The sequence below is a fragment of the Leptinotarsa decemlineata genome, unplaced genomic scaffold (assembly GCF_025532065.1).
Source record: "Leptinotarsa decemlineata unplaced genomic scaffold, Ldec_3_MD MMD2_tig00026340_RagTag_RagTag, whole genome shotgun sequence".
Classification (NCBI taxonomy): domain Eukaryota; kingdom Metazoa; phylum Arthropoda; class Insecta; order Coleoptera; family Chrysomelidae; genus Leptinotarsa; species Leptinotarsa decemlineata.
This window is the reverse complement of record NW_027412694.1, coordinates 7,570,267-7,584,041: the sequence shown is the minus strand read 5'-3', so window position 1 is coordinate 7,584,041 and position 13,775 is coordinate 7,570,267. Positions and strand designations below refer to the sequence as shown.

General features: G+C 39.1%; 2 protein-coding genes across 2 annotated transcripts; both read right to left on the bottom strand.

Moving 5' to 3' along the window:
- Positions 1-4,697: 4,697 nt before the first annotated feature.
- LOC141485877 (uncharacterized) lies at positions 4,698-9,333 on the bottom strand. The gene is made up of 2 exons (XM_074183454.1): positions 6,610-9,333; positions 4,698-6,550 (listed from the first exon to the last, which is right to left on the bottom strand). The coding sequence occupies exon 2, from the start codon at positions 6,540-6,542 to the stop codon at positions 5,475-5,477; it is 1,068 nt and encodes a 355-aa protein (XP_074039555.1). The 5' UTR covers positions 6,543-6,550; positions 6,610-9,333; the 3' UTR covers positions 4,698-5,474.
- LOC141485857 (uncharacterized) lies at positions 7,041-11,674 on the bottom strand. The gene is made up of 4 exons (XM_074183409.1): positions 10,390-11,674; positions 9,288-10,330; positions 8,196-8,507; positions 7,041-7,241 (listed from the first exon to the last, which is right to left on the bottom strand). The coding sequence occupies exons 1-4, from the start codon at positions 10,970-10,972 to the stop codon at positions 7,041-7,043; spliced, it is 2,139 nt and encodes a 712-aa protein (XP_074039510.1). The 5' UTR covers positions 10,973-11,674.
- Between the last annotated feature and the right edge of the window lie 2,101 nt (positions 11,675-13,775).

The window sequence follows — 13,775 nt, the reverse complement described above, 5'->3', positions numbered from 1 at the left end:
AGAAAATTATGTTCAAGAAAAATGGTAAAACTATTGCCACTTATCAGGGTACCCCAAAACTATATAAATTGTTATTCATGAAAGTACCATCGGGAAATATCCCCTCTTCCGATATGACCGCTTATGGTGATATACTCAAATTAACGAAGGCAGCATATAAATATAATGAGAGAAAACAGGGTCTACTATCAAATAATTGGAAGAAATATCGAGAAATAATCCTACCACTATTATCCAATGGAGACCCACTGCAGAACCTCAGTAGAGAAGGTGCCGGCATAATCAAAATACCCACTCAAAAGAAATATATCAGAAATAAGCATATAGATTATGTTTATTGGAATAAACTCGAAGAATTGGTTGATCGCCTTCGATTGCTTTGGAGTTCACGAATGGCTGGACATACCGGGCACGATAATGAAATATTGGCCATAATTGAGGAATTACGTGAAGAAGGATTAGTTTATTGACCGTAATATAATGAACAAGATGTATGAAGCTGACTCAGTTACTCACAGACGATCTAACTATGCATACCACAATTGATAAATTTGGGCGTAGAAGGGGTGGTGTTAGTAAACCACTTGTTGGAAGATCGGGTGTTGGATTCATTCTCACACCACATGGTGATTATGACATTCAGAATAAGCGGTTGCAGAATATTGGTGAACCTTTAGACGGTGAAGACTCTGTCACTAAAAGATATGTTGACGATCACATTAAAGAAGCCAAGGAATCAACCCTGAACTATTTCCAAGAATTCATTGCACCAGCGTTACGATACGTCAAAAAAAACATTGATTCAAAAAATACCGAACTGCGAATCATCATTGACAAAAATGCACTCATCACTTCAGCATTAGCTGATCGATTGAGTAATGTGGAGAAGAAAATTGGTGTTATAACCGAGTTGGTTGATACTTTTACTGAGCGAGTTATTGAAGTTGAACAGTCAGTCGTTAAACCTGCACGTGAACAGTAGCGAACTGAATCCTCAACTTCATCACTTCGAAGAAGCCATATAGCAGTAATATGAGTGATGCAAAATGGCAGGTTGTGAAGGAAATACATAAGCCGGCGCGTCGAAATTTTCCCCGTCGAAAGACAGTAATAAAGGGATTTTATGACCTGTGGCAGATGGATCTGATGGAAATGCAACCATATGCTAAAGAAAATGACGGTCATAAGTACATCCTCATAGTAATCAACTGTTATTCGAAGTATGTATGGTCAAGACCATTGAGAAATAAAACCGCTGATTCAGTTACTGCAGCTATGGCGAGTGTGTTGAAAGATGCGAAGCATGTCCCAAGAAATTTACAATCTGATCACGGTACCGAATTTTATAATTCAAAATTTTCATCGCTAATGAGAGAGCACCGTATCAATCATTACTCAACATTCAGCACAAAAAAGGCTGCAATTGCGGAAAGAGTCATCAGGACGTTGAAAAGTTGGTTGTATAGACAATTTTCACTTCAAGGCCATTACAGTTGGTTGAATATTCTTCATAAAATTACCAGTCAATATAACAACAAAGTTCATCGTACCATTGGCATGAAGCCTGCAGACGTAAAACCATCCACAAAATTGTCAGTTTTTGCAAGATCGAAGAAGCAGCGTGGAAAACTTGAAAAAAAAGAATTTAAAATTGGAGATATGGTGCGAATCAGTAAGTTTAAAGGCGTATTCGAAAAAGGTTATACGGCAAACTTTACAACTGAGCTTTTCAAAGTTGTAAAAGTAAATAGAACGTATCCTATAACTTATGCGCTCGAAGATGTGAACGGACAGCCAATTAAAGGCTCCTTCTATGGTATGGAATTGAATAAAACCCATGATCCCAATACATATTTGGTGGAGCGAGTTTTGAAACGAAAAGGACGTCGTTTATATGTAAAATGGCTCGGATTCTCCGAAAATCACAACTCGTGGATCAATGAAAATTCATTAGTGTAATAGCATTATTATTGTACTTGATGAAAAATAAAGTGGAATGTAATAAATTTGAATTTCATTATACATTTTCTAAAACTGTGGAATCTTTTATTCTTCGCTGTATAAATAGTTTCGAAATACCAAAAATTATACAAGTAATATTGTAGCAATGGATTTATTTATTTTATAAATCAACATACACTAAAATGATTTACATGAACAAAATGGAGTTTAAATCAACAGGTCTGCCCAGGGCCTATCTGGGTGTATGTCGATGTACGATTACCATGGATTCCTCGTCTCCTGATCTGCACCTCTCGTGAATTCGACTGGGCTGCCATATGCCCCTCTCTTAATCGTATAGAGCGAGAAGTGGGAGTAGTGTGGGGGGCGCTACTACGACCACAACCGAATCATATAAAAGTCGAGTCCCGATCCTGAACCTCACTCAGTATATGAGAGCATATCGAGATGAATTCCGAAAAAATTGCCGCTGTATTAGCTAGGATATCACTTGATGATGAGAATAATTGGACGGATGAAGAGTCATTGAATGGGGATGAAATGGCTCCCAACATAGAGGGAATTGTAGAAGAGGAAGTTGAAATTATTGGAGGCGAGGCAAATATTGTAGTCGACGAAGATGCTAATGATTTGGAGCACGAGGAGATTGTTGAAGGGGATGTCATCGAGGATGACCTGAGTGATGAAGGTATTGTGGCTGATTCATCTGAAGATGATGGTGCCTTAATGATCGGCGTCCGATGGCTCAACGTCACCGACACATTAGAAGATCGACTGGATCTGTATTGTGTGACAGATGCCCACGTAAATATCAGAACGATCGATGGCGGTATCCAGAAGTTATGTTGGTGCTGTTTTCGATTTTACTCGATACGTAACAATAACGGTGGCTGGTATCAACATGTAAACACCCATGATACGGTCTCTATGATGCAGCTGGGTCAGTATTGGTGTGAGGCATGTGAAAGGCCGCTCACAAATTTCACAAGAGTATCAGCATGCATAATATGCAATAGTGTCAAACCTGTGACACACTAACCGTGGGCCTTCTGGTCAAAAAAAACAGCCCTTTTCAGGGCTACATTATTCATACAAACAGTAGTAGTAGTAGTACACCGGGGAATATCGTCTCGCGACATGAGATTCTTCTTCTCAGGTCTGAAAGTTGGAAAATTTCCACTTAGTAGTAGAATATGAAACTGGTTTACAGCTGAAAATATACATTTTCATTGAATAACTAGTATATTTTCGATTTTACACGGAAAAAAGTTATGACGAAAGTTGTATGAAATTGGATTTTTTACAATTGAGAATGAATATCAACTACACCCTGCCCCAAATATCATGATCCGCGTAGCAAATTACACGGCTGCCGCTGAAATAATGAAGCAGCAACCGCGAATCAACGGCTGTGACAGAATAAATAAATTGATCCACGGATTAATCGCCACTGTCGCGGGCCCGCGAATAGTAAGCGGATCCATGATAATCCGCGGAATAGATGAAAGTTTACGATGTAGGTGAGAAATTAAATACACTCTGTTTTAAAGTTATGACGCGGTTTCAACCGCGGATCCGCGACTGCGGCGGAATGAATCACGACTCAATCCGTTGAATGAATCATAATTCGCGGGATGAAGATAGGAAACAGATGTGGTCCGCTTCGCTCCGCTTCGCTCCGCTCCGCTTCAAAAATTTTTCGACACGCGAATTGAATTAATTCGTGACCGCCGTTGAAATTATTCTGCGGATTAAATCGCGGATTCGCGGTCACGGTCGCGGATCCGCGGATAATTCGCAGATAAAACCGCGGATCCGCGGCCATGGCCGCGGATTCGCGGTTTTATCCGCGGATTACCCGCGGATTCGCGGCCGCGGCCGCGAATCCGCGATTTAATCCGCGGATTATTTTAATTCGCGGCCGCGAATTAATTTAATTCGCGGGTCGAAAAATTTTTTGACCCCAACCGCTCAGTTAACAATACCTCAGAAGTTGAGGATATGTAGTTTATTCCCAGATATCATAGCTTGAAGCCCAACCGCTCAATTGTAGGTGCCTTAGAAGTTGGAGATATAAAGATTACTCCTAACTTGAGATTACTACTCAGATTCTATCATCACGCATTAGTATTATCACTCTCAGATATCATCCGTCACATATATATAAAGTGAAATACACTATAATTGCAAGTCTATCTTCTCTATGAACCATCATCAATTGGTTCTCTTTGCAGGCAACTCAGGAGGAAAATTTTGCTTTGATCAGCTAACCAAATAAATGTGCGTTCTACTATAATTGAAAGGTGAATACCTGATAGGTATTTCATTTCAAACAGACTAATTTGTAGTTATGTCAGCATAATAGTTGGAAAAAAACAGGAGCAGAATTTTTTTTGTCAGAATTTATTTTTTAAATTAGAAAAAACAAACAAACAAATTATTATTATTTTCATTACATTTTCAAATACAGATATAACATTTCGAAATCAATTTTAAACTATAAATATAATTTATTCTACATATTGAATATGACTAGAACATGATTGGATTGGAAGTATAAATGCTGCCACAACCCGTATATAGCAACCAGAGTATATATTTTCAAATAAAGCAAAATATTTACAACAATTTTGAATAGGCTTCAGTATGTATACTTCAAGAGAATGAGCGATGAAGATAGGATGACCATCGTCTGTGTGATTGTACAATTATTTGTGAATGATGAGATTTAGGGAAGAGTAGACACTGCCCCAACCACGCAGTGCCCTGTGTACACCAACCAACAGTATGTGTACTCCTAGGAAAGGAATAGGAATGAGGAATAGAAATTAGGATTATTCTATAAGGATAGGGGATGGTGGTGGACTATCCTCGATGGGGATTGGTGGGTCAGGAGGAATATCTTCATCGTCCGAATCAGAATCATCCGTCTCCCTAGGAAATAGGTCCCACATCACTGATGGCGCGTCATAGTCCACCTCGTCGTCATCCCACAGGCCATCATACAGGTCAGCGTCAGAATCAGTATCCACGTTGGGATCCAGGAACTCGTTTTCGGAGACGTCCGCATCATCGGTGCTGGTAACTTGCATCACCTGCAGTCTGGTATCGTGCCATGCTCCGGGCTGCTCGTAGTGATGATGCCCTGTGGTGGAATGTACCTCACCTTCTTCGACGGTCCAGTTGTCAGGTGACCTTCTGGGCTCCAAAAATGCGTGTGGCTCGGTGGTGGAATCCGCTTGTTGATAAGTAACTGCCATGTTGAAGATAGCTTAGCAACTGAATGTTCCATCGGAGACTCTCTACTTTTATACTTTCGAGAGGGAGTGGGAAGGAGTGGGGGAGGAGTGGGGATGATGTGGAATGAAGCGTTCATAAGATATTTTTTCCGGGATGAAAAGAAGAGAGGGAAGTGGACACTGCCCCAACCACGCAGTGCCCTGTGTACACCAACCAACTCACGTGTACTCCATGAAAAAAAAAAGGATCTAGGGAAAGGAAATAGATGGAGGTTATGTCCCAACAACGTCAACTTTCTTCCTGATCCGCTCCCTGAGAGCCTTAACACGCTCGGCCATTTCGTCGACCTCCATGCGGTACCGATTTGTTGAATCTGCCTCAACACGGTACTCCTCATCGACCCCATTGATGCTGATTTCCACCTCAGCAATTTCAGCCAACAAACGCCGTTTCTGTTCGACTAGCTGCGCCTGTCGAACTTCAAATCGTCGTTTACGTGATGCAATTTCCGCCAATTTTGCATCGCTGCCCTGGATCGTCACCAGCTTCACCTTCCTCTCTTGGCATATTCTGTCAAGCTCAAGCACGTCCTCGACTAAGCTAGAGGTTCTCTGCGATGACGGTAACTCCAGGTGGCGGCCAGAGGGTTGGGCAGAAGTTACCTGCTGAACACTTGGCGTCGGTGGCGGAGGTGCTATGGGGCCGGCTGGTGGCTGATGAGATGGCTCGGTCGTGGCCTCCGAAGATGCCGTGATGGCTGGCTCAATGTCGCCCGCAGCAGTTAACATCTGCGGAGCCGTCGGTGACTGCTTTCTCGTCTTGGTCGCCTTAGACGTCGAGATGGTAGTATCTGACGTGGAAGGGGCCCGCCAGAGGGTCGAGGTCATAGGCGGCCGTCGATAGGGGTTGGACTCGTCCCACATCTTCATGTACTTCTGCAGCTCCGTCTGCTTTGGCTTCACCGACGACGCCACCTGTTTTGGCTTAGCGGAGGGCCTCCTCTTCTTAACGGGTTCGGGAGCAGCAAAGTCCTCATCACTACCGCTCGGAGCCGCTCTCTTACCGACAATCTTCGACCCCTTCTTCGCAACTTTGGCGGTGCTCTTCGTTTCAGAAGAAGGGGTGGTCGAAGGAACATCCTCCATCCAGCTGCTTCCGGGTCTTGGATCCGCCGTTACCAACACAACTTCTTCTGGAAGGGGGCTAAGTGGAGGTCCAAGTTGGAATTCAGTCAAGAAGTCCACTATATCCTGTGGTAGCTCCGATTGCTGCACCACCACGTCCTGCAGGATGTTGACCTTACCCTCCACGGATTTATCAGCGTCAATGATTGAAGACATACTGCACACTAGAAATTCACAAAATATTAGAATAAAGCATAATAATCAACATTACTTATATACTCACAGTTTTTATTCGAAGAAGATGAACACAGCTAGAGACCCAACTAAATTCGGTAGATATTCGAAGGCTAGAAGAAGCAGTTCGAATGATGAGTGCTCCTGAGCAGTCCCGCTTTTGTTACCTAAGCCACTCCTCCTCAACCCCCCTCCACTTACCACCTCCACTTTATCTAATACGGGGACTAAATGATGAGTCTGGCAACACTGTTATATTATATTCTCGCAGATTATGTGGATAGCTTGATATTATATATTCCAATATTATGAAAAATAGTTTATACCTCTTCAATACTTTGTGTTGGAATTGTAATGAAACAAGATGTATCACTGATATATTTTATTTCATAATCTATATCATAATTGATATTTACAATGGGAATAATATATATTATAATTTCAGAGCTTCGTAGGTATAGATTTACCACATTGAACTAACTAATCATCTGATTGTTCCTCCAATAATCTTATGAGTTGATCCAATTTTTCATCAGAATCCGCCTCATGATTAGGCACAGTTTTGAGGGCGTCGATAAGGAATTTGAAATTTACCTCAGGGCTGGTTTGGTAGAACTCAATATCCTTATGCCCCCACGGTAATGTTTTTGTGGTATTGGGGATGATGAATCGCTTATCATCCTTGTATGATAGCGCAACTTTATTACACATTAGAGTATACACATCGTGTAACTCACTTCGAAAAGTGCTCATCTTACGCAATATGGTACCACCTGATTCGACTATTTTCCTATAATCGTCAAGTGACATTTGATTTTGTATGACCGACTTTTTTATCCCTTTTGCCTTCTTCAATTCATCACTAACGGACTTGACATGATATGCTTTTGCGCCGGTACCATAAAAACTGATAATTGGATCATTAGGAAATTCGTCTTTCATATTTCCCAATATTGGTTCAGTTATAGGCATAGCAAACTGATTTTCAACTTTGTAGTTGGATGTATCGAATTTCTCTACATTGTCCCTCATGAAATCATAAAAGTTCTCCGTGAAAATTTTAAGAATGAGAGAGTCGGTATCGGTGTAGAGGAGAGAAGCATTTGACCCATAATGTTTTTTTATGAATTTATAAAAAAACTCATACATAACTGTTTTAGATAAATCAAGAATACTGAATCCAAGATATAGCGGTTTATTGTAATTTATTTTCACTTTACCCATATGAATGGCGACAAAGTCCTCTGAGAAAATTGAAAGCGTTTTAAAATTTGGCCGAGCGATGAGAGCATTTGCACCAGTTGTACGCTTTATAGACTCCCAATGAGTCACAAGCCGAATGTCATTTCTATTATCAACGTTTTCCATTGTTTTTCCAAAGACAGCATTTGTTCTTGTCTTGAAAATATTTTTATGATAAACATTTGTAGCTTGATTTCTCATTAGGGTATTAAGGTCTACATATTTCTTCAACCATGGTGATTGATTGAATGAGAGAACTCTGTGAGTCCTCATCACTATCAGTCCATTTTCAATTGCCTGCCTCAAAGCCCTATAATGAACAATGTATTTTCTCTTATCATTCAGATTAGGTATTAATTTGGGTATTTTTGAATTTGAACCGGGTGGAATTACGCTCTCTACAAGGAATGGCAGATCCGAATGTGCATCGTGAAGTTCTTCAGGGTAATGGACATCTACTTCCAGAACATAACCCTTAGGACCATCGTCTGGAACACCCATGATATCTAGTTGAAGAATTTCTTGTTCGGATAGCCATGTAAACCCATCTGTCGGTAATGGTTGGGACATACTGTGACCATAGAGGTTCGTAGCGTCCAAATAAGTGATGAATGATGATGCTTCATTTTCATCATAATCGGGTAGAAAACGATTATTAGCAACATGCTTTCTTTCAGAACACTGACTAATACCCCCACGAATACCCTTTTGGAAAAAAGTTATCATGTCAATATCCGTAAGCAATTCCAGCTCTACACCGGTGTATTTGAGCATGGCATCCCAAGAATGGCCAGGAGAAGTAAAATAGTGGGCTGGATCTAATTTATATTTATCCAGACATATATTACGGAAATTTTCGAAAATATCACATAAAATCAATACATCTGATTTCAAATACAAATCTGAATAGTCTCCTAACGTTTCACACTCGAACAAGGACCATACACGTTTTGCCCTCTCATAATCATCCTCAGATATGTGTTTCTCGTTCAATTGATCATAAAAATCGGATTTTGATGGTAGCTCAGTACAATCTAACGTGGTCAAATTTTTAACAAAACTGTAGGGAAAAACTCCTTTCTGTCTCATCAAAAGAAATTTTTCATTTTCCGGAAAACACTTTCGTGTTTCATAACATTGCTCATCTGACAAGCTCTCCCCTAACTGCTGCAGTGATGACGCCATGAATCTAAAGCTATCGATAAATCTCAGCTTTAGGAATTGTTTTTTCAATTTACCAAATTTATCTATTGTGGTACCCATCAATAGATGCTTAGTGAAAGAAATGTAATTTTCCTTTGTTTGACCGATAACCTCCACCTTGTTCTTATTAGTGCATAACTCTTTTATGAACAAGTGGCAGTCATAGCCGCTCAAGTTATGGAAAATTATTGGAACGAAATTCGGTAACTTGTAATTCAAATTACATCGAGAATGTGCAGCTCCATATCTTTTCTTTCCCGTCAAGTGACAATGATCTCTCACTTTGACGTCACCCAATTCGAAGGGTTTCTCACAAATACCGCAACTATCAGCAATTAAAAATTCATTCTCCTCTGATGCTGTTAATGGCTTCATTGGCACGATACGATTCAAATATGTATAGTAGATGGCCCTCAGGTCAGACTCCAGCCTGGCTACAAATACTTTGGCAGCGTCCTCCCCACGATAAAGAACAAATTTGGAGGCTGAATCATCGAAAGAACAACGAATTCGGTATGAGAATGAGTATGGCTCGTGAATAAATGATTTATTTGTGAAGGAACGTATTGGATCCGGTTCATTTGTATGTATAGGCTTCAGAATTGATTCAAAATCAGCGTATACCACGAAGGGGACTTTCAACTGCCTTTCAAAATTTTCAAATTTTAATATATTTTCCGGTATGGCCCTACCACATTTATCAATTTTGATTTGCGTTGTGGGAATGGTGGTACAAATAAAATTGCAATCATTCAACTGATGTCGTAATAATTTGCGTTCGTCTGAAAAATACATCAAACAACCATCACAAAAATACATTCTATGCCCGTGGGATGAAATTTGTGATGAAACTAACCTCGATAGATCCTTTATCCAGCAATAGTGGCTATTACTAGATTCATCGGTGATGTTCAATAAATTTACATGGCGACCGAGTTTCCGCCGTGCGTAATAAAGAGGACCCACAATTTCATATTTCGGTTTGTTGTTTTCAAAAGTTGTTTCTAACCCATAAACATTGACTGAACAATCATTCATATTCTCAAATTGTGGAATATCACGTAATTTCATGGGAAAATCTATACCTTCAACATTAAGTACATCTCTGAAGTCTGGATATGAGCCTACTTCAGAAGTTCTAGTTTGCGCTGGTCGCAGAGCTGATGTCACCGCCCAAGCGAAGCAAAAATGGTCTTCATTTCTCACATTAACTACTGCCCTCTTCAAAGCGATGAATTCTGGAAGCTTGATGTAGGAGGATCCACTGAGAGGACTATATTTGTTGATGTTTACTTCGATAAAAACAACTTTCTCCAGAGTCCAACCTGTAAACACATTATTCGTTTAATGACTGAAATCTTTCATATTTATGTAGATAATATACCTGAGTCGCGTTCTTGAAATTCCACAGCTTTTGCAGACAACGTGTCGACGAATGTCCTATAAACCTCTTCAAGGTTGTTTGATTGATCAACAATTTGGTTTTGGCTGTTGAAAGACTTCACCTCTAATATTTCCTGCGTCTGAAGTACGTACCTCCCAAACAACTCCATGTTCACTTTCAAGATGTTATGAACTTGCACCATTCGATCAATCAAAGTCACAACTTTATGCCTCACTTCATTAAAGAAAGATTGATAGTCTGAATGTGGATTCTTACTTTCGACCCTGTAGCTAACAATCCTATATTTAAATGCGCTGTTGATGATTTTCACACCATCCTCAAATTCCGTACAGGAATTTGTTCTATGCTCCAATGTTTTGAGGTGTGAATTCATCCTATTCACAGGTACCATTCTATTGCAATAGTTGCACAATTCCTGAACTGCACTTGGTTGGGCAGAATCCACTCTGGGCCGTTTTGCTGGAGGACCTGCATCATTATCCGGCCTGCAGGACTGCATTTGATGACGACGCATGTTATCTTTACGGCTGAAACTTTTACCACACCTATCACAGTGAAACATATTTGTAGATATATTCAATACGCGCGATATCAAACTAACTCCTGTGAATGAGTAGCACCTCTTTTATATGTTCATTCAAAAAGTGGGGGAGGGAAGGAGAATACACGAGCGCCCTCAAATTTACATCAGCAAAGACATATGATATTGTAGAAGGTCACTCAAAGTCAAACTGAAAACGCACTCCAAAAGTCTCTTCGTCCATGCGGCTGAAGGTCGTTCAAAGTCGAATATTCTAAATAACAACGTGGATCAATTAAGGTCGTTCAAGGTCAAACTTGAAACATTACCTCAAAGTCACCTTGCTTTTGTCGCGTGATGTGTGTCAGGGTCGTTCAAAGGCACTGCCTCAAAGTCACCTTGCCTGCCTTGTGTAACGTTGATCAAGGTCGTTCAAGGGCAAACTCAAAACAATCGTTCAAAGTCACCTTGGTTGCGTTAAATCGTGTAGGTGCAAAACTGGCTCGAATTCATTGGAAGTCAAAGTCACCTTGTCGAAAATATGGGAAAAGAATGAAGGTCATTCAAGGTTAAACCCAAAACAGCACCTCAAAGTCACCTTGTCTGCGTTGCCGTATGACGCATGCCAAGGTCGTTCAAGGTCAAACTCATAACACCTCCTCAAAGTCACCTTCGCAACTTCGTGTGACGTAGAGGTCATTTCAAGGTTGAAAGTGGTGGGGGGAGGTTCTGAAATCGGCTTAAACTAACTACTCCCGGTTTCATGTTCAAAGGTATTCACTTAGAAAATCTTAAGTTGAACAAAGTGAAACGAGAAACTTCAGAATTGGTTTTTTTTCGCTTTTGGGAGTAAGTATTTTTTTCTTGAATTTAGATTTTAGATATGAATAACAATTGAATATATTTGACACATCAGTTGCTGTGTTGAAAAAAACCTTTAGGAAAGTTAACTATTCTTACAACACACCTAATTAGTAATAAATTTAACTAGTTCTTGTTACAGATGTTAACTTTGTTTTATCTGAATAATTGATCTTGACAGTGATGAACCTGTTCAATATAAATGACTAGGGAAATGAGTGTCTGCAAATTTCCTTCTGTTCTATTTTGAGCAGGATTCTTTATTCAGTTTTTAACATTTCTTCGCATCAACGAACACTACTATATTCTTTGAAAATGAGGATATTCGCCTTCCGGTTTTGATATGACAAAATAAACATTACGTCTGAAAAATATCATCGCATAGTGATTTCGAAAAATTCAATTTATTAAACTACAGTTTGACATGTCTCAAATTTTTTTTGACAGAAACGTTCAATTAACGGTGAGAAAATTCTCTATTCTTACCCATATTCATGTTTCAAACCGAACCTACCGAAATTATTAACCTAACAGCAAATAAAATAATAAAAAATCCAATATACTCTCCTTATCAGAAAACAAATATTAGCTGAAAAACTTCCAACTTGTCGGAAGTTCAATTCAGCAGCTAAACAATCTTCAAGGGAAAGCTTTCAAGAGCGATTTTGTTTGTGAAAATTCAAAAATAAATGAACATCCCCGAAGTTGAACTTTTCAAAATGAAATCTGAGTTATCTAATTGTCTATTCTTCCGGGAAAGCTTTCCAAACTTTGAAATTGATTTTCAGAGTGCTGTTCAGTTCAGCTGGACATTCGTATATAAAACCGATAATAGATGAAAACAGTTTAAGGGAATTTCAAAACGTTCCCAAAGGTAAAAAATGTTTACTATAATAGATATAGTTTATTGTAATTGAAAATGTTCTTATAGGACGAAACTTAACTAATATTAGTTACAAATAAAATTGGTAAAAACACAAAGAAAGTTTATTTTCTCATTTTTCATAATAGAAGGGAACGTTCACACAGAAAAAAATATCATTCTTACAAACTACTCCGTTGGTTATATCTAATTAATACGAATTAACTGTCCTAAAATAAGTGTCCAATCCAGTTTATTTTCTTTCAATTAACACTAAACTCGTCAGTGTTGTATTTCTTGCAAACAAAGTTTTCATAAAATTTGTTTTGAATACGAGTCTCGATTGCAAATCCAGATGCTTGCATTTCTGGACCGCTCCCTCCAGCAGAGGAAGTGACAATAAACATCCAATAAAAATAAACATTTCGACCTTCATTTCATGTAGTTTACAATTATCATTAATTGATTTAATTTTGAGTGAAAGTGGATTTCTGCAGAAGGCTGTAATTTCTAACAGAAGACGTACAAACTTTCATTACCTATCAGAACTTGTAATTTTGGACATTTTGCTTTTTTATAGTTATTTCATTGCAAACAAATACCAATGTTTCTCTAACTGTAGACTGTTGAATATGAATTAACCAGTATTTTGTTATACGAGATATCGAAACTTTCAATAACTTTGAAGATAATTTAATTAAAAAGTATAATAAAGATTCTAAAAAATGAAAAAAAGAACAAACCTTGTTCAATGTTTCAGCAAAATTAGAAGGCCATTGCTTCACTGGTGCATTACAATGATACAGAGGTATATTTCTGAATTATTTTATGTGATAGAATTGGCCGATACTTGATAAAAATCCATGACATCTTAAGGCAACACTTTATTGTGTTCATGTCACAGGCACAGTAGAATAATACAACCAGTAGACTATCTTACCACGTGATCCGCCCGAGTTGCCGGGGACCTTCAACCGCTCTTAGGATGAGATTCTCATCCAACGCATTCAGTGCTGTAGTATTGAAGGATTCGACGGGCCACGGACATCAGATTAGTTATAATGAACTGTCAGAAATTGATATTGTGTTTAGTTTATTTGCTGTTGTTATTATTGTTTTTAG